This window comes from Bubalus bubalis, chromosome 2, assembly GCF_019923935.1.
Source record: "Bubalus bubalis isolate 160015118507 breed Murrah chromosome 2, NDDB_SH_1, whole genome shotgun sequence".
Classification (NCBI taxonomy): domain Eukaryota; kingdom Metazoa; phylum Chordata; class Mammalia; order Artiodactyla; family Bovidae; genus Bubalus; species Bubalus bubalis.
Genome location: NC_059158.1, coordinates 81,932,435 through 81,952,295, shown reverse-complemented (window position 1 = coordinate 81,952,295; position 19,861 = coordinate 81,932,435). Strand labels below are relative to the sequence as shown.

At 38.7% G+C, this 19,861-nt stretch overlaps 1 protein-coding gene across 4 annotated transcripts in view; it reads right to left on the bottom strand.

Moving 5' to 3' along the window:
• The window catches only part of SCN7A (sodium voltage-gated channel alpha subunit 7), an 84,488-nt gene extending 80,914 nt beyond the window's left edge, over positions 1-3,574 (bottom strand). For 2 of the 4 annotated variants that reach the window (XM_044934405.2, XM_044934403.2), the window contains exon 1: positions 3,095-3,572. In XM_044934405.2, coding sequence (XP_044790340.2) covers positions 3,095-3,104 — 10 coding nt within the window. In that variant the 5' untranslated portion in view covers positions 3,105-3,572. Of the gene's footprint in view, positions 1-3,094 lie in introns of all 4 variants that reach the window. The other 2 variants (XM_044934402.2, XM_006065123.4) reach the window with 2 other exon arrangements.
• Between the last annotated feature and the right edge of the window lie 16,287 nt (positions 3,575-19,861).

Sequence of the window (19,861 nt, the reverse complement as noted above, 5' to 3'; positions counted from 1 at the left end):
GCCTTATCAGGTGCTTAGACCATACAGTCTCTGCAAAAACCCAAAGAATGAGAGGTTGGTGGATGGGGAGCCTCACTGTGTCATTTAAAGAAGGAGAGAAGGAATATTCCACTCAGCACCATATATTCAACCAGGGACTATGGCCCCCCAGTCAGCATCCTCTTATGTCCTGGTTTAAAACCAAGTGTCCTGGATGGAGTAATCTTTGATCTTTAAAATCAGAAATTTCCCTGAGGGGGGCTTCAACATTTTCATTAAGTTTCTGTTTCATGCTGATACAATCCAGCACCTGGCTGTCACCACAATCAAAACTGTCCACAGAGCTGGCTGTCCTCAGTCAGCAACAAACTGAGTCAATCCAATCAGAAATGCTGTGTACACAATAGAGATACGTTATCTAGACAAATGAGAGTTCCCCGTATCAGCGTGGAGTACAACCTCAAAAATGTTCTCTAACATTAAAGGTTCCCTTTTTCAGTGTACACTGAAAAAGTGTACCTTTTTCAGAGGTAAGACCTAGTTTGCATGGCCTTGGTTAGCCCATATTAATAGAAGAAAAGGGGACCAACTCAGGGGAAAATGAGGTTTGTCCATACAAGTTAGTGTCATATGATGGTGGGTGACCGCACATGGCTGATTGTTTGTCAGGGTGGAAAGAGTTTGTAGATGTCCTGTCACAGTGGACCAGTTGTGACAGGAGTTAGTTGAAATCATGGAACCAGACTCCCAGGAATAAAAGAATGTCTCTTTCAGGCTTATGCCTCCACCATAAGTTTTTAAGAGAAAGTCATGGTGGTAGGTTGAGGGTTGACTATCTCAGTGGTGTTACAGATTCTGTCATAATGAGATCTAGCACTAGGGCATATTAGGATACTTCTTTCCTAAGTGCGACATTGAGTAAAATATGGTTGCTCCCATTTCCAGTGTGCTTTAGGCCTGTATTCATCCTACCTGCACAAAGTTAGTGGGAATGTGTCAACTATCCTCCCAGAGCCTCTCCCACAGGAAACAGAGGACCCAGTTTCTAGGTGCTTAGTTCCAGGGCTCCCTCTCCAGTGGTAACTGACATGGCAACACTGTATCCTGTCATCTGAAATCTGTTGGTTCCTTTTCCTGAGCCTGTCCTATTTCAGGTTTTTCTCCTATTGTTTTGAATACACTGGTAGCTCACAGTACCTCTCCCCTCAGTGCAGAATTTTAATAAATCCTGGCAGTCAGGAGAAGGCAATGGCACTCCACTCCAGTACTCTTGCCTGGAAAATCCCATGGGCGGAGGAGCCTGGTGGGCTGCAGTCCATGGGGTCGCTAAGAGTCGGACACGACTGAGTGACTTCACTTTCACTCTTCACTTTCATGCATTGGAGAAGGAAATGGCAACCCACTCCAGTGTTTTGCCTGGAGAATCCCAGGGACGGGGGAGCCTGGTGGGCTGCCGTCTATGGGGTTGTACAGAGTCAGACACGATTGAAGCGACTTAGCAGCAGCAGCAGCAGCAGTCAGGAATAGTGTATTTATGCCTAAATTTTGACTTCCCCTGTGTTAATTAGTGGACCAAATAAATTCAGCAATATCCAAATATTTGATGGTTTCATTCCAAGGAAGTAAGAACATATACCTAAAACAAAATTTAAAACTAAAAAGAAAAAGATAATAAAGCATATTTTGAGAATATTCAAAAGTGTTTAAATATGAATTGTTATCCAAGGCACACAATTTTGTAAGGATGGAGGCTCACAGGTTGAATATACTTTAAATTGTACTGGTGGCAATAGTTCGTGACTTGAATTTGAATTTTGCTTTCTCTAGTGCATTCTAGTGAGGCCTGTCAAAACTTATATTGAACTGGACTTTAACTGAGAGCCAGAGAGTGAAGTGGATGAAAATGAGGAACAATTCCTTATACAAGCAGTAGTTATACATGGTACTACCTTTACATAACCCTTCATGTAATCTCTGTCATTTGGTCCTTATCAGGATCTGTAAGGTTTTTTTTTATGTTATTTACAAATAAGAAACATAAAGCTTAATCAAAAGTTAGACTACTTCAATTTTATATAAACAAAAATAAAGTTTTGCCACATTAAATTCAAAGTTATTTGTCATATTAAATTCCAAGTTTTCTTCAATGATTCGCTCATCAGTGATTAACCCAAGTAAGCTCATCAAATTATTACTCATGCGTCTTGTCTTCTCTACTTGTAAAACTAGAGGTTGGGTTATAGAAACTTGAATTAGGCCTGGTCATAGCAGGGCCCGGCTTCCTGATATTTGCTACAGACTACATGATAGCTAGGAAGAAAAATATTCACAAAAAGCACCACCCAAACTCCTTCCCATTTCAAGAGATTTTTCTGGCCAATATCCAAACTTGACTCTATGATTTCCATTAATGAAAGGAACCCATTAGTGTGTTATTCCGCATGAATTCATCATTTGTCCCTCTTAGACCGATATCCTAAGTATCAGAAGCAACATATAACCAGAGTTGCCATGAACACATCATCATCACTTTCAAAAGAAAACCTTCAGAAGGTATGCATTTTACAGAGACAAACAATGGAAAAATGGAAACAAAAACCTGTTGATCCAAACAGTACCAAAATGCCCAGCCATGAAAATTGGGCATGCCATTTCCTATCACATTTGTGCTGCTAATTTTATACTATTGATTCTTACACGAAAAGCACCAACCTTGAAATCACTAAGTTACTTGGAGTAAGAGATAAGATTTGTTAGAAGTATACTTTATCCGGCGTAAGCTTTTATTCCTTCTGTTCTATTATTGTACCGTGTAACCAAAAAGTCATTGCCATATAAGGTGTTTAGAAATTTTACACTACCAGAGCATCTTGCTTTTTCAGAAGCTTACCTGGTGAGATGAGAAAACTGACCACACACAGCATACAGTGCAGGGAAAACATTCAGACAGTGGCTGCTGTTGAAGCAGTTCTCTTAATCTGAGCCCAGAATTTCCTACTGGGGACCCTAAGGGTGTGTATGGGGTGGCGCAGCCAGGGTGGGTCGGAAAGGCTGGCAGCAGACGACAGCTATCACCAACCCGGGACTGGGCACTCAGCAAGAAAAAGGTACTTACTTGCTGCCATGTGACAGGTTTCCACCAGCACCTAAGGGAACCCTGAGCAGCTGGGCTCCCTGGACCCCTTTTCTCCTCCTGGGTTCTTTCCTCCGGGATCTCTGGTTTCCTGAGTTCTGGTTGCTCAGGAGGTGGCGTCTGCCCTCACCAGCTGATGCCACCCAGATCACGACAGCTCAGCAGTCAACGGACCCCACCGAATTGCCGGCTAGAAAGTGTCTCTGGGGCGCCTGTCCAGTCAGTCACCCAAAGACCTCTCCAGCGCAGAGGCGCAGTGGAGTCCTGCCCGCCGCGGGGAAGCTGCTTTTGAGTCCTCCTCACGCCTCCCGCCCCTCTCCCAGCCACGCCACGCTCGCCGACTCCCTCATCCCCAGGCCAGTGCGCGACCTCAGCCTCCGCACCGGGCGTGGGCGGGGTGATGATGACCCGGACGGTCCGCGGCGGCTGCTGCGGCTGGAACAGCAGCAGCTGTGGCGTCTCTTCTACCCGCTGCTCGGGAAGGGAGGGGGCGAGAGGAGCAGGTGGGGTGAGGAGGGGCGGCGGGGAGAGGACTGAATGGAGAATAGAGGAAGGGCAGGGATGTGGTTGGCGGTGGGCCAAGAGAGGCGAATAGGAGGGACAGGAGCGGGAGAGGAGGAAAAGGCAGCAAACTCAGGTCTTTACCTCTAGTTGCTTGCTCTCTCTCCTTGCCTAGCTGTCCCCATAGAGCCTGCCAGGGGCAGTTGTGAGCCTGCAGCGTTCAAATCTGGACGTGGCTGTAGAGGTGTGCTCGCGCTCCTGTGTGGGTGGAGGGAGGGGAAACGGTGTGTGGATGTTTAGGAAAGAATGGGTTGGAGTCCCTACAACCTTCTCCCTGGAGATGAGATTTCGTTCCCATTCTGGTGACTTGAAACACAAGGACAGAGGAACAGTTATCCACATCTTGAAAAACTAGCGCGCAATAGCGTACTTCAGGGTCGCGAAAGATGTTGGACCAGCTTTTCCAGAGGAAGTTTGGAAAATTTTGCTGCATCACAAAATATTCATTTTATAACCCAATCTTGTTCAATAGTGAAGTTTCCTTAACAACAACAACAAAGAGTCCTACAACATATGTAATAAAAATAAGGAAAAGGTAAAAGAAATTATGTGTATTTATAAGAGGCTCAAATTTTATGTTCCAAGGCATCAGACAGAAAAATAAAGGAGAACTAAGCTAAGTTCTGTCCAAGCCATGTCAGAAACAGCATGCTTCATCCATGATTTATAGAAAAGGTCTTATTACTTCTATTTTGTTTGCTTATTTAAATTATACATTTGCTATGGAAAGTTTCCAAATATATACAAAAATAGAAAGCATAATAAACTCCTATGTACTCAGCCTCAACTATTGTCAATATGAAGTCAATTTTATTTTATCTATACCCACATTTTTACCTTGGATTAATTTAAAAGTAGTATGGTTATTTCAACATTTTGACCACCTGATGTGAAGATCTGACTCATTGGAAAAGACCCTGATTCTGGGAAAGATTGAGGGCAGGAGGAGAAGGGGATGACAGAGGATGAGATGGTTGGATGGCATCACCGACTCAATGGACATGGGTTTGGGTGGACTGTGGGAGTTGGTGATGGACAGGGAGGCCTGGCATGCTGCGGTTCATGGGGTTGCAAAGAGTCAAACACGATTGAGCAACTGAACTGAACTGACAGTTATTTCATTTTATCCAAAAAAAATCATCACATGTCTCTGAATGATAAGGGCTTCTAAAGAATAAAGCCCCCCCAGAAGACCAATACAATTATCATACCAACAACTAATAATCATTATTTTGGAGTCAAACATCCAGTTGATTTATTTTTAATAGACAACATGTGAATTACCAGCCTCTCTTCCTCACACTTTGTGGTTACATTCCAAGTAGATTTTCTAATTCACTGAACTTTTCTTGAAGCAATTCAACTTACACATCCTCCTCACCCAGTAAAATTTGATGCATCTTTCTGTACATTCAATCATAGTACAAATGATAAAAATTTGATAAAATTTAAAATAAATAAATAATAAAAACATGATAAAAATTTAACCAATATAAAATATCAAATACTTTAAAGTTTAAATAAGATGTCTGACATAAAATAAAGAGAAATACTGCTTTGTATAATGTGCAACTAAAATAAGCAACTAATCCCAAGAGGTTGTGCAAACCAGTAATAGAAACCAGAGGCAAACAGAAAGGAAACCAATGATACTAGATTTACCTTCTGAGTTGAGCAACCAATTTTTGTTGTTATTCTGGAGCAAATATTTTCTTTCTACTATAGATAATATTGCTGTGCTAATCTGACAAATTTTTAGCAATTATTATGTTCCTAATAATAATAATTATAGCTGATAATCACATTTTGGGTTGCTGTGCCGGGGCAAATGTTTGGTGGGAGGGGTTATTTGCAGCTTGTTTTCCAGGTTTCTGCCTTAAGAATCTTGTATATTCCAACCTGTGCTTCCAGAGTATGTACTCAGAAGGTAGAATCTCTAGACCCACTTGCCCTTACTGCTCATCAGGAGAAACCTCTTCTATCACACTACACTTGAACCAGATAAATCCCTGGGGGAATTATTTCCCTCAAAGCCTGCTTCAGAATCTTGTATATTCCAACCTGTGCTTCCAGAGTATGTACTCAGAAGGTAGAATCTCTAGACCTACTTGCCCTTACTGCTCATCAGGAGAAACCTTTTCTATCACACTACACTTGAACCAGATAAATCCCTGGGGGAATTATTTCCCTCAAAGCCTGCTTCAGTGGAGGCTGTTTATTCTAACCTCAAAGATGTTAGTGTCGGGAGTGTGAATGGGCCTGATGTTTTGATTCTCACTCCACATCACCACATCTAGAGTTGGTAAAATCTTAAACAATTATCCCAAAATACAAACAAATCAAAACATATCTTCCTTTGAAAGTATGTCTTTTAGCTGTATCATCCTTTTCTTCTTCTGGTTGAGCATTCATCTTTGGCTTCCCTTGTGGCTCAGCTGGTAAAGAATCTGCCCACAATGCGGGAAACCTGGGTTCGATCCCTGGGGTTGGGAAGATCCCCTGGAGAAGGGAAATGCTACCCACTACAGTAATCTGGCCTGGAGAATTCCATGGACTATAGTCCGTGGGATCACAAAGAGTTGGACACAACCGAGCAACTTTTACTTTTCTGACTTTATAATATTTTTATTAATTAAGGATTTATTTTCTGGTTGGCAGTTTCCTGTGCTGTCTGGACTCTTAACAAATTTCTCATCCATTTGGATGCTGATAACCATTTTAATAGCCTAGTTTCAAATTTCCTTCCTAATAGGTGATTTTTCTCTAGTCTGTTTTGGCTATTAAATCCCGCACTCACACTTTGAATCTTGTCATAGCTAGCAACTACTTGTTTTTCTCTGTAACATTTATCTGACATGCTAAATATCAGTTCCTGATATCTTTTTTCTGTTTTTTTCCCACCAGAATCCATGCTGCATGACAAAGGGGAATTGTTTATTCCCTGTTGTAAGATGCTTAGAACAGAGGGTGTAATACAGTAGGTACTCAGTAAATCTGCTAAAAGAATGAACCCCAAGCATACTCTCAGTTAACTGAGTGCTTCTTGGAAAAATGTGGTGATTCACCACAGTGATAAGTCATAGGCCACGTGTAATATGAAGAATGTGAAAATTGTTTGTTGATCTGCTTTCATTCTGCTGAATTTATGATACTTATGTACTTTAATGCTTCTGTGATACTCAAGTGTGAATATTTCCCCTGGCTGCAGAATCCTGATGCAAAGCACAAAACTGTCTAAAGAGAAGTGATAGAAATAGGAAAGTCCAATTTTGTCTGTGAGGAATGCCAAGACACTCAGAGACATAAAGCACTCAGCATCAAAGTGAAGTGAAAGTGAAGACACTCAGTCATGTCCGACTCTTTGCAACCCCATGGACTGAAGCCTACTGATAGGATTTTCCAGGCAATAGTACTGGAGTGGATTGCCATTTCCTTCTCCAAAACAAGACCCTTATTCTAACCTACTAAGGAACAAACATTGGTCTGGGATTGTTGTCAAAATCCAGGCCTAGATATTTTTAAGAATGAATATAAAATAAACCATATGTAGAAACATGTCTCTGAATAACTCAAATTTTATGATTGTTAAGAGTTCATATTTTCTTTTACAAATACTAGTTAACTTCCCACGTCATGTGTAATATCACAAGCAAATGCCTATGATCCTTTTTGTCTTAGTCAGTTAGAGCTGATATAAAATATATCACAAACTTGGTGGTTTATAAATAACAGAAAATCATTTCTCACAATTTTGGAGGCTAGAAAGTGCCTGTGGAGTGAGGTTCTGTGTTGCAGACTGCAGGTTTGTCATTGTATCCTCCCATGATGAACTGAGAGAGGACAAAAGCTCTCTCATGATTCTTACAAAAGGATTAAATGCACTCTCAAGGGCTCAACCTCTATGACTCCATCTAATCCTAATCACTTCTCAAGGACCCTGTCTCCTAATGCTGTCACACTGGGGAGTGGGGTTTCAACATGTGAATTTTTGTGGAGGAGTACACAAAGATACTATCTATAATAACCTGCCTTTCAGTTTTTATCATCCTAACCTACCTACATCATCAGTGCTGCAAAACCAAAATCTGTTCCTTATGATTATTTTTCTTTGTATATTCTACTTATGATTCTGACTATATTTGAACTCCTTAGAACTGTCCCAAGAACACCTTGCCATAGTTTTCAATTCTGTCCCAAGTTCCAGAACTATAAGAATTTGGAAAGTGAACATAACTGTAAAAAGTTGCTTAAACAGTTACAGAGAAACAAGATAAATGTTTTGATTCTTAAGGACTCTCAGAATTGAAAGAGCAGAACTTAGATGGTGAGAGTCAACTGGAGTCCCCATATAAAAAATGTGGGCAAAAATCCTTTTAGAGCTTTAATTATCAGTTGATAAATTACTAAACTGGTTCTAGTTTCTCAGATTGCCTGTAATATATAGTATATGTATATGTAAACAATGTCCCATTTTTGACTCTTCCCCAAAATGTTCCAAATAGTCAACAGAGACTATCAGTGAAAAGCCAAATTAAATATTGGAAATCAGCAGGGAAAAATACATCAAATATTTCATTTGGAAAACACATTCATATAGTATAAGGTGGACCATTCTGTGCCTGTATTCATCTCATAGTTTTCTATGGTGCCAAGAATCAGATTGGACAAATCACAGACACACCTGGAGTCTGTGTTCAAAATGTTCCTGATCACTGTGAGCATTGATGTTTCAGTGGTATAATCCTAACCTGCCAAAGGTTATTGATCACAGTGCATTCCATCTTGTAATTTTGTATTAAGATTCATCTATTAAGTAATTTCTAACCAGTCTTGGCAGAAACTCAAAATACTTTCTAGTTAAATAATAAAACACAAAACAAAGATAATTACAAAATCACAATTTGTTGTTATCTGAATGTTCTATTATAATTTTTGTGTCCATATGTGAAATAGGTGAATATATGCATGTATATAAAAACTATATAAAAGTATATAAAAGTAGTATTTGACTACAGTAACAAAAACCTAAAAAACTGTGGCTTAAATATGGTATAAATTTATGTCTCTCAAACTTAATAATCTCTATAGAGGGGAGTTCAGGACTATAAAATATCACCAAATCAGGCTCTTTCAATTTTGTTGATCTGCCATCTCTACTATATTATGCAATTATTTGAAGGATTCAGTATTGCTCATCAACACTTGTATTACAGTAGGAAAAGGGAGTAAAGAAAATGTAATTCACACCCATTTCATGAAAGATAGCACTTCAAAGTTTTATTTTACACATTCTTGAGTTCATACCATGTTGGCCAGAACTTAAACCCATAGATACAAGCTAGTGAATGTCATGTGTATTCTGATGTCTATTTGGTGAGCCAAAAGTTGAGGCTTCTACTAATGTAGACAAAGGTAAGAATAAATATTGGGGATGACCAGTAACTTCTGTCATGCCATGTCTGCATCTGCAATTAGCATTCTGATTGGATTGAATGGCCTCAAAACACAGTAAATTAGGGGGGAAATGTGGACTCCTAAAGATTTAAGAACTTATCAAAGCATAACTAAATTTACCAATACACATTTCTTCCACCTAAATTAGAATTATCAGGAAAGAAATTCAGATTGAAAAACAATCATTTGAACAGTTACAATATTGGATGCTAGTTTGTTTCCTCAAATGCATTAGGTTTCTTACCCATCAAGAGTGATACTGGTGGGGTTCCCTGGTGGCTCAGTGGTGAAGAATCCACCTGCCAGCACAGAAAACATGGGTTCGATCCCTGATATGGGAAGATCCCACATACTGCAAAGCAAATAGGCCCCTGCACCACAACTATTGAGCCTCTGCTCGAAAGTCCAGGAGCTGTAACTTCTTAAGCCTGTGTACCCTAGAGCCTGTGCTCTACAAGAGAAGCCACTGCAGTGAGAAGCCTGCATACCACAACTAGAGAGTAACCCCTGCTCTCCACAAGTAGAGAAAAGCCCATGCAGCAACCAAGACTCAGCAGAGCCATAAATAAATAAATAATAATTAATAAAAAACCATGAGTACTGTGAAAGCCCAGATAATCATCTCTGCAGACAGCTAGAAAATCTCAGGAATTAGGGAGAGAAGGGAAACTTGCACCTGGGCTAAGCTGGGTGGTGAAAATAGGGAGTTGTTTGAAAGTCTGTAGGACATCAGAGGTTCAACTCTAGCCTATCCCACTAGTGGCTCTCTTTCTCAACTCAAGGTAGGAAGTATATTCTCTAGAAAATTTGGATTATAAAGACCTGAAATCTCAAATATTAAACAGAGAGAAGAATAGTGAGAGGTGCTGGACTGAAAGGAAGAACACTAATAAAAATTTTTATTCTAGCAACTTAGATACCCATCAACAGATGAATGGAAAAAGAGCTTGTAGGACATATATACAATGGAATATTACTTAGGCATAAAAAGTAAAGAATTTGAGTTAGTTGCAGTGATGTGGATGAAACTAGAGCCTGTTATATAGAGTGAAGTAAGCCAGAAAGAGAAAAACATATATAGTATATTAACACATACATATGGAATCTAGAAAAATGGTACTGATGAATCTATTTGCAGGGCAGGAACAGAGATGCAGATGTAGAGAAGGGACTTGTGGTCACAGTGGGGGGAGGAGAGGGTGGGACAAATTGAAAGAATAGGATTGACATATATAAACTATTGTGTGTAAAATAGATAAGCTAGTGGGAAGATGCTGTACAGCACAGGGAGCTCAGCTTGGTGCTCTGTGAGGACCTAGAGGGGTGGGATGTGGGGGTGGGAGGGAGGCTCAAAAGGGAGGGCATATATGTAGTTATAGCTGACTCATACTGTTGTACAGCAAAAATCAACAAGACATTGTAAAGCAATTATCCTCTATTTTTTTTTAATTTGCATTCTAGATGATGAGACTCTCCGCTGTGCTCCAGGTAATTTCCTTTAATTAGAACCAATATTCTGGTAATCACATTTTATATTTCAGAAAGAAGATTCTAGGATCTCCTACTGCAAAATTTGGTATATCCCATAGGATAGACTCATTGCTACTGGTACATTCATACCTTCAACAACAATTAACTGATTACTGGATCATCCTAGAATAAAGTCTTCTAGTCCACAAGATTTACTTCATCAATCCTCAGACCCATGCATAAATATACAGTGCATCTGATTAGTTACTTAGTGATTACTAAACAAGAATCACTTGACATTTGAGGAATGACTTCATCATGGCAGAGAAGAACTCAATCAAATCTACTGAACAAAAAAACTTTTTGAAGGTAAAGACAAAGTAAGGCACAGAAGAAAATTCAAAGAAAATATAATTAACATGAGAAATGAGTTATATGTTCATGGAACAAAGATAGGATGTACTATTTTGAAGGATCAGTATATGAAATAGCTCTTGAAATCTTAATCTATGATTGATGGTGATGATGCTGATAATGATGGAAGAGTTTGACAATAATATTGTGGAAATGATCAAGTATGTACAAATAAAGAGACTGCTGCTGCCAAGTCACTTCAGTCGTGTCCGACTCTGTATGACCTCAGAGATGGCATCCCACCAGGCTCCCCCGTCCCTGGGATTCTCCAGGCAAGAATACTGGAGTGGGTTGCCATTTCCTTTTCCACTGCATGAAAGTGAAAAGTGAAAGTGAAGAGACAACAGTATATTAAAGATAAAATAAGAGACAAAATTCCAAAGGTTCAATCTTCAGCTTCCAGAAGGAAAATATGGTGAATAAGTGAGAATAAATAATAAAATAAACAATACAAAGAAATTTCTCAGAATTGAAGGACCCAAGTTTCCCAACTGAATGGGCCCAGAGATAGTCAATCCATTTAAGTGGAAATAATTTCTCAACAGGGAAAATAACCATGAAATACTAGAATTTTTAGATAAAGATATTAAAGCTCCCAGACAGAAAAAGCTGGATTAAAACTCAACATTCAAAAAACAAAGGTCATGGCATCCAGTTCCATCACTTAAGCAAATAGGTGGGGAAACAATGGAAACACTGACAGATTTTATTTTCTTGGGCTCCAAAATCACTGCAGATTGTGACTGCAGACATGAAATTAAAAGATGCTTGCTCCTTGGAAGAAAAGCTATGACAAACCTAGACAGCATATTAAAAGGTAGAGACATCAGTTTGCTGACAAAGGTCCTTAAAGTCAAAGCTATGGTTGTGAGAGTTGGGCCATAAAGAAGGCTGAACACTGAAGAATTGATGCTTTTGAACCATGGTGTTGGAGAAGACTCTTGAGAGTCCCTTGAACTGCAAGGAGATCAAACCAGTCAATCATAAAGGAAATCAACACTGAATATTCACTGGAAGGACTAAGGCTGAAGCTGAAGCTCCAATACTTTGGCCACTTGATGTGAGAGTCAACTCATTACAAAAGACTCTGCTGCTGGGAAAGATTGAAGGCAGGAGGAGAAGGGGATGACAGAGGACACGATGGTTGGATGGAATCACTGACTCAATGGACATGAGTTTGAGGAAGCTCCAGAGTTGGTGAAGGACAAGGAAGCCTGGTGTGCTGCAGTTCATGGGGTCCCAAAGAGTCGGACATGACTGAGTGCCTGAACAACAATAACAGACAGAAAAATAAATGAATTACATATCTTTCTCCCAAATCTTGGGTGTAATATCATTCTCCAACAAAATCAAGCAGATTCCTTTGAGAGAGTGCTGATTGTAGGACTGGGACATGTAATATATAAGATGAGTCTGGAGCATCTTGCTTTTCCAGAAAATAAAAGCTCAAAAAAACTTCACAGTAAATAGGGCACATCAAAGCAAAGAGACATGAGAGCCAACTGAAAGCTACCAATGACCAAAGCGAGAACAAATTGAGCAATGAAATAAGTAAAGTAGTGTTGGATTATAACCCAAAGTATAAAATATCCATGAGTTCATGCTGATATAAATAAATGATTGAATACGATAATAAATGTGGGAGAAGAGACAAATCTTCCATGCAGAGGAATTCTAAATAATTTATATAGATTCTCCACACTGAAGGAGAGGGAGCATAACTCCTTACCCCTTAAGTCCGGGTTTCACATAGATACTTCTGTCCAAAGTGTACAGTATTGAAATGGGGGGCAAGAGTAACCTTAAAATGAAGAAACCTGACAATCCTACCTCAGCCAGGTGATCAACGTCAGCATCAACAGTCATAAACCTGTTGATAGTATGCAGTCTTATGAAATGACTTGATGGAAATAGCACTTTACCTCCGTGATCTTCTTCCCAAAACTTGTATATACAAACAAAAAGAAAAACATCAGACAAATCCCAATAGAGGAACAACTTCCAACTTATCTGATTGGTACTCTTCAAAACAGTTGATGACATTAAAGCAAGGAAAAGTCTCAGAAACTGTCATATCCAAAAGAAGCCTAAGGATACAACTGAATATAAAGATGATAAGCTGGATGGGATCCTGGAACAGCAAAAAGGACATGAGGTTAAAAACTGGATTCCAGTTAGTAATTTTATCAACATTGGTTCATTAATTGTGACAAATGTACCATACTAATAAAAAATGTAAACAATAAGGGAAACTCGTGTGTGTATGTGTGTGTGTGTGTGTATGTGTGTGTGTTGGGAGGGGTGAGGAGAATGTATATAGAACTGTTAGTATTATGTTTTCAAAAAATTTTTTATAAATCTAAAACTACTGTATAAGAAATGCAGTATTATTAGGACAAAATAAAAGAGAAACAGATATTTCCATATTCTCAAAGAATCTAGTCACAAAATAGACACTGATTACAAAGGAAAAAATAGTAACTTTACAGTGGAGTATCCTGACAGAGGCCAACATAAAGAAATAATCAAAATGAGGCAGCCTGGATGGGACGGGAGTTTGGGGGGAAAATGGATAATGTATATGTATGGCTGAATCCCTGTGCTATTCACCTGAAACTATCACAATATTGTTTGATAATTGGCTATACCCCAAGACAAAACATTGAAAAAATTAACATCACCAGTAATAAGACATGTAATATTTTGTCAGAATATTCACAAATTCAATTTAATCAGGAGAGAACACAAAGCAAACTCAAATGGAGAGATAAACTAAAAAATAACTGGTCCATATACATCAAAGTTGTCCAAGTCACTAAAGGCAAAGAAAGACCAAGAGGCTGTGATAGATTGTAGAGACCAAGGAGACTTGACAAGTGCAGATAATGTGGAATTCTGGATTGTATCCTGAGTTATTAATACAACATTGGTGGAAAAACTAGTGAAATTCTAGCAAAATCTGTAGATTAAAACAACAACACAAAGAATTATGCTATAGGAATCCAGAAGGCAATGGGGTGCTAAGTTCAAATATCTAGAGAAGAATCCAATCTAGTATTTTAGACACAGCTAAACCATCAGTTTAGCTTATTGCCAAATTCAGACTTAAATTGAAGAAAGTAGGGAAAACCACTAGACCATTCAGGTGTGACCTAAATCAAATCCCTTATGACTATCCAGTGGAAGTGACAAATAGATTCAAGGAATTAGATCTGATAGACAGAGTGCCTGATGAACTATGGATGGAGGTTCCTGACATTGTACAGGAGGCAGTGACAAAACCACCCCCAAGAAAAAGAAATGCAAAAAGGCAAAATGGTTGTCTGAGGAGGCCTATGAAAAAACAGCTATGAAAAGAAGAGACGTGAAAGGCAAAGGAGAAAAGGAAAGCTATACCCATCTGAATGCAGAGTTCCAAAGAATAGCAAGGAGAGATAAGAAAGCCTTCCTCAGTGATCAATGCAAAGAAATAGAGGAAAATAATAGAATGGGAAAGACTAGAGATCTCTTCAAGAAAATTAGAGATACCAAGGGAACATTTCATGCAAAGATGGGCTCGATAAAGGACAGAAATGGTATGGACCTAACAGAAGCAGAAGATATTAAGAAGAGTTGGCAAGAATACACAAAACTATACAAGAAAGATCTTCATGACCCAGATAATCACAATGGTGTGATCACTCACCTAGAGCCAGACATACTGGAAGGCGAAATCAAGTGGGCCTAAGGAAGCATCACTATGCACAAAGCTAGTGGAGGTGATGGAATTCCAGTTGAGCTATTTCAAATCCTGAAAGATGATGCTGTGAAAGGGCTGCACTCAATATGCCAGAAAATTTGGAAAACTCAGCAGTGGCCATAGGACTTCTGGAAAAGGTCAGCTTTCATTTTAATCCCAAAGAAAGGCAATGCCAAAGAATGCTCAAACTACAGCACAATTCCAGTCATCTCACATGCTAGGAAAGTAATGCTCAAAATTCTCCAAGCCAGGCTTCAACAGTACATGAACCATGAACTTCCAGATGTTCAAGTTGGATTTAGAAAAGGCAGAGGAAACAGAGATCAAATTGCCAACATCCCTTGGATCACCAAAAAAGCAAGAAAGTTCCAGAAAAACATATTCTTCTATATTGAATATGCCAAAGCCTTTGACTGTGTGTATGACAACAAACTGGAAAATTCTTCAAGAGATGGGAATTCCAGACCACCTTACCTGCTTCCTGAGAAATCTGTATGCAGGTCAAGAAGCAACAGTTAGAACTGGACATGGAACAACAGACTGGTTCCAAATAGGAAAAGGAGTATGTCAAGACTGTATATTGTCTTCCTGCTTATTTAACTTCAATGCAGAGTACATCATGAGAAATGCTGGGCTGAAAGAAGCGCAAGCTGGAATCAAGATTGCTGGGAGAAATAACAATAACCTCAGATATGCAGCTAACACCACCCTTATGACAAAAAGTGAAGAAGAACTAAAGGAACTCTTGATGAAAGTGAAAGAGGAAAGCGAAAAAGTTGGCTTGAAACTCAACATTCAGAAAAATAAGATCATGGCATTTGGTCCCATCACTTCATGGCAAATAGATGGAGAAACAGTGGAAACCATGGCTGACTTTATTCTTTTGGGCTCCAAAAAAATAAAGTCAGCCATGGTTTCCACTGTTTCTGATTTGGGCTCCAAAATCACAGCAGATGGTGACTGCAGCCATGAAATTAAAAGATGCTTGCTCCTTGGAAGAAAAGCTATGACCAACCTAGACAGCTTATTAAAAAGCAGAGACATTACTTTGCCAACAAAGGCTTGTCTAGTCAAAGCTATGGTTTTTCCAGTAGTCATGTATGGATGTGAGAGTTGGACTCTGAAGAAAGCTGAGCACTGAAGAATTGATGCTTTTGAACTGTGGTGTTGGAGAAGACTCTTGAGAGTCCCTTGGACTGCAAGGAGATCCAACCAGTCCATTCTAAAGGAGATCAGTCCTGAATATTCATTGGAAGGATTGATGCTGAAGCTGAATCTCCAATACTTTGGCCACCTGACACAAAGACCTGACTTATTTGAAAAGACCCTGATGCTCAGAAAGATTGAAGGTGGGAGGAGAAGGGGATGATAGAGGATGAGATGGCTGGATGACATCACCGAGTCAATGGACATGAGTTTGAGTAAACTCTGGGAGTTGGTGATGGACAGGGAGGCCTGGCATACTGCAGTCCATGGTGTCACAAAGAGTCAGACATGACTGAGTGACTGAACTGAACTGAGCTGAAACCATCATTGACATAAGAGAACAATATAAATAATTTTCAGACATGGGAATTCTCAAAACTTTATTTTCCATGTTTTTATGAAATAATTAAAAAATGTGATTTATCCAGAGAGAATAATACAAAAATATTCCTGGGATCTGATAAACAGGGTTTCAAAACAGACCAAATGTGCCAGAATGAGAGATACACTGCAGACTCCAAGAGATCCAGTTCAGACTGGATGTAGAAGTAAATGAGGTATTTTACAGAAATTTTGAAGAGTGTGAGAATATTTGGTGGATTCATGTTGATATATGGCAAAACCAATACAATATTGTAAAGTTAAAAAAAAAAGAAAAAATATAAAAATAAAAGAGGTAAAACCTGAAAAAAAAACAATTTAAAAAAATCAGGAAATTTAAAGGTGATTTGAGTATTAACCTTAGCAAAACAAAATCTCACACACACACACACACACACACACACACACACACACAAGGAAATATATTTAGGGTACTCTCCTTGACTTAGCAGAATCTTATTATCAAAGCAACCAATGTGGATTTAATCTGTGTCATATAGCAACGTGGTTAGGATGTTTGCATGGGCAAGAGGTGAAAGGTGAGGGGGGAACACTAATTTTCCATAGTAGAAATCTGATAAATAATACTTTAAATTGATGAGTCAAAAAACACCATTGTCCACATACTATTTGTAAATTTGGAAAGAGATTACAGATGAAAGCTAAAATAATTTAAAGGGTTGCCTGCCTAAAGTCAAGAAAATGAATTTTTATACATGTCTTTGAGGACTATTTAACATTTTAATCAATGTTTATGTTTTACTTTAGTAAAACACAAAATTAATTGAAAATAATGTTGATATATAATTTCCCATCAAGTTACAATATCAACATCAGGATATAAATATTGTCCCACCTCTCCTCTTGACTGATGCTTTAACTCTTTATCCCATCTGAAGAAAAGACAAACTTGAGTGAGAGATTTCACAAAAGAAGTATTCAAGAGATGATTCTCTGAAGAGATGCTGGCATCCCCAATTTGTCACATCACCAGAAATGAAAGAAATTTCCAGAGTCACCCAATAGTCAATAGGCTCTTCTCTTGTTAAGTGAATATTGCACTGATAGCCATAGCCTGAGAAATTCACCTACACGTTCTTCCAGACTCCACTCTCACATTCGAGAAAGTCTACTTGTAAGTGCCATCTTGTAACTCCCTGCAAACAAAGAAAAACAAGATGTGTTGTTCACAATCAGGTTCTGCAAGGATAAGTTGTTAGACACAGCAAGTCTCTGACCAACAACCCTGAGAGGAATTCAGGATGAAAAATAGCATGGGGCACCCTGTGCTCTGGGTAAACAGGTCCCATAGATAGATGTGTATATCTCAGGAAGAATTTATTTTAGTGGGCCCAGATTCTCACATCTTTCCAAATAATCAAAAAAGCAGTAAAATCATTAACCTGAGATATCTGTTATTTGTGACTAGAAGTAGCCTTTTACCAAGATGTATGCTTGACTGCATACATAGCCAAAAATCATATATAAACTGGCTTCTCCTCTACTTCTTGGGAGCAATTTCCTCAGAGCTACTGAGCAATTGTCTTCCGGCTATCGTCTTCTCTAAGGTCCCTGAATAAAGCTTAAACTCACAGCTCTTAAGTTGTTTGTTTTTCTTTAAGTCAACATTCCCACTGGAAACTCTGTTCCAGAAGCAACTACATCCCTTTGGAAACAAAAAGCAACTGCCTTTCAGGACCCCCACCTCCCCATGCCCCAATATTCCAGCTGATGAAGGGAGCAAATTTTTTTTTTTTTAATTGGAGGCTAATTACAACATTGTAGTGGTTTTTGCCATACATTGACATGAATCAGCCATGGGTGTACGTGTGTTCCCATCCTGAACCCCTCTCCCACCTCCCTCCCCATCCCATCCCTCAGGGTCATCCCAGTGCACCAGTCCTGAGCACCCTGTCTGATGCATTGAATCTGGACTGGCGATCTGTTTCACATATGATAATATACATGTTTCAATGCTATTCTCTCAGATCATCTCACCCTTGCCTTCTCCCACGGAGTCCAACAGTCTGTTCTATACATCTGTGTCTCTTTTGCTCTCTTGCATACAGGGTTATCGTTAACCATCTTTCTAAATTCCATATATATGCGTTAGTATACTGTATTGGTGTTTTTCTTTCTGGCTTACTTCACTCTGTATAATAGGCTCCAGTTTCATCCACCTCATTAGAACTGATTCAAATGTATTCTTTTTAATGGCTGAGTAATACTCCATTGTGTATATGTACCACAGCTTTCTTATCCATTCGTCTGCTGATGGACATCTAGGTTGCTTCCATGTCCTGGCTATTATAAACAGTGCTGCGATGAACATTGGGGTACACGTGTCTTTCAATTCTGATTTCCTGGGAGGGAGCAAATCTTGAATGAAACAGTAGTCCAGCAGGGTTCATATCTTGCCAACACCATCTTTTCTGATGCACAACAGACATCAGCTAATGTGAATAGATAATCATCTAAATCCAGAATTCTGAAATTTTATGAAGGGAAATAAGTCAGGTATTTTCCCTTCACCATGTTATAAAAAACAAAAAGAATTATTATTTCATTCTTCTTTCTGGACCTGCTTCTTCTACATTTGTCAAGCCATTTTGCCTCTTGCTTTATCTTCCCTTCAATAGTTTATCCTTAATTTTAAAAATCCTTAGGAAACCCTTTGCTGTCTCCTACCAGATCAAGTTAATTACCCCAGCTATGGGCTTTCACATTACTTATTGTAATTTAGTTATTCATTGTGCCACTCTCTGTTGGATTTTTATCTTCTTCTCAGAATGTAACAGCCAAGGGGTCAGTGACTGTGCTGTTCTTACTACTGTGTCTCAGTATGAGCTCTGAAGATTCAAGAATTGTAGTATATTTTATTTGTAAAACAAAATAATAAAGTACCCGTGTCTAAAGTCATTGGGATGGTTAAATAATGCAATGTATATAAGGCTTATTAACTTACAGTAATTACTTAATAAATGTTATATTTTATTGCAATTATCTGCAATTTATTGCAGATTATTAAGGGACAATCGCAATAACAGAACAACAATGCAATTTCCAAACACCTACTTTAGAATAAACTAGAAGGGTTAAAAAAAATAGTATCACATTGTAATTAGACAAGCTGCCTAAGAACTGTGGCTACATAATGTAAAGTATAATGAGGATTTTGGCCACACTAGAGAAGGCAGAAAATAAATTATGCATGATGAATAGGAAAGAAAAGTAAGATTCCCAAGTGTACTAAACATATAAAATTATTAAAGTCATATTGAACAAGGCTTTTCTTTGCACAGTTCTGGCCTTGGTACTAGGAAACATATGTAAGAATATTAAAACATAGTACCAAGTGTAATCAGCTTATATTAAGTGCTTAATTAGTATTTATTGATAAAATAGTTTATAATTAGTGGTTTTACATATTTCCCACAAAATGTAACATATCGTTTAACAGAAACATTTCTCTTCTTAGAGAAGGTCTAGTGAAACAAGAAGAGATTTAAAGCTCTGTAAATAGT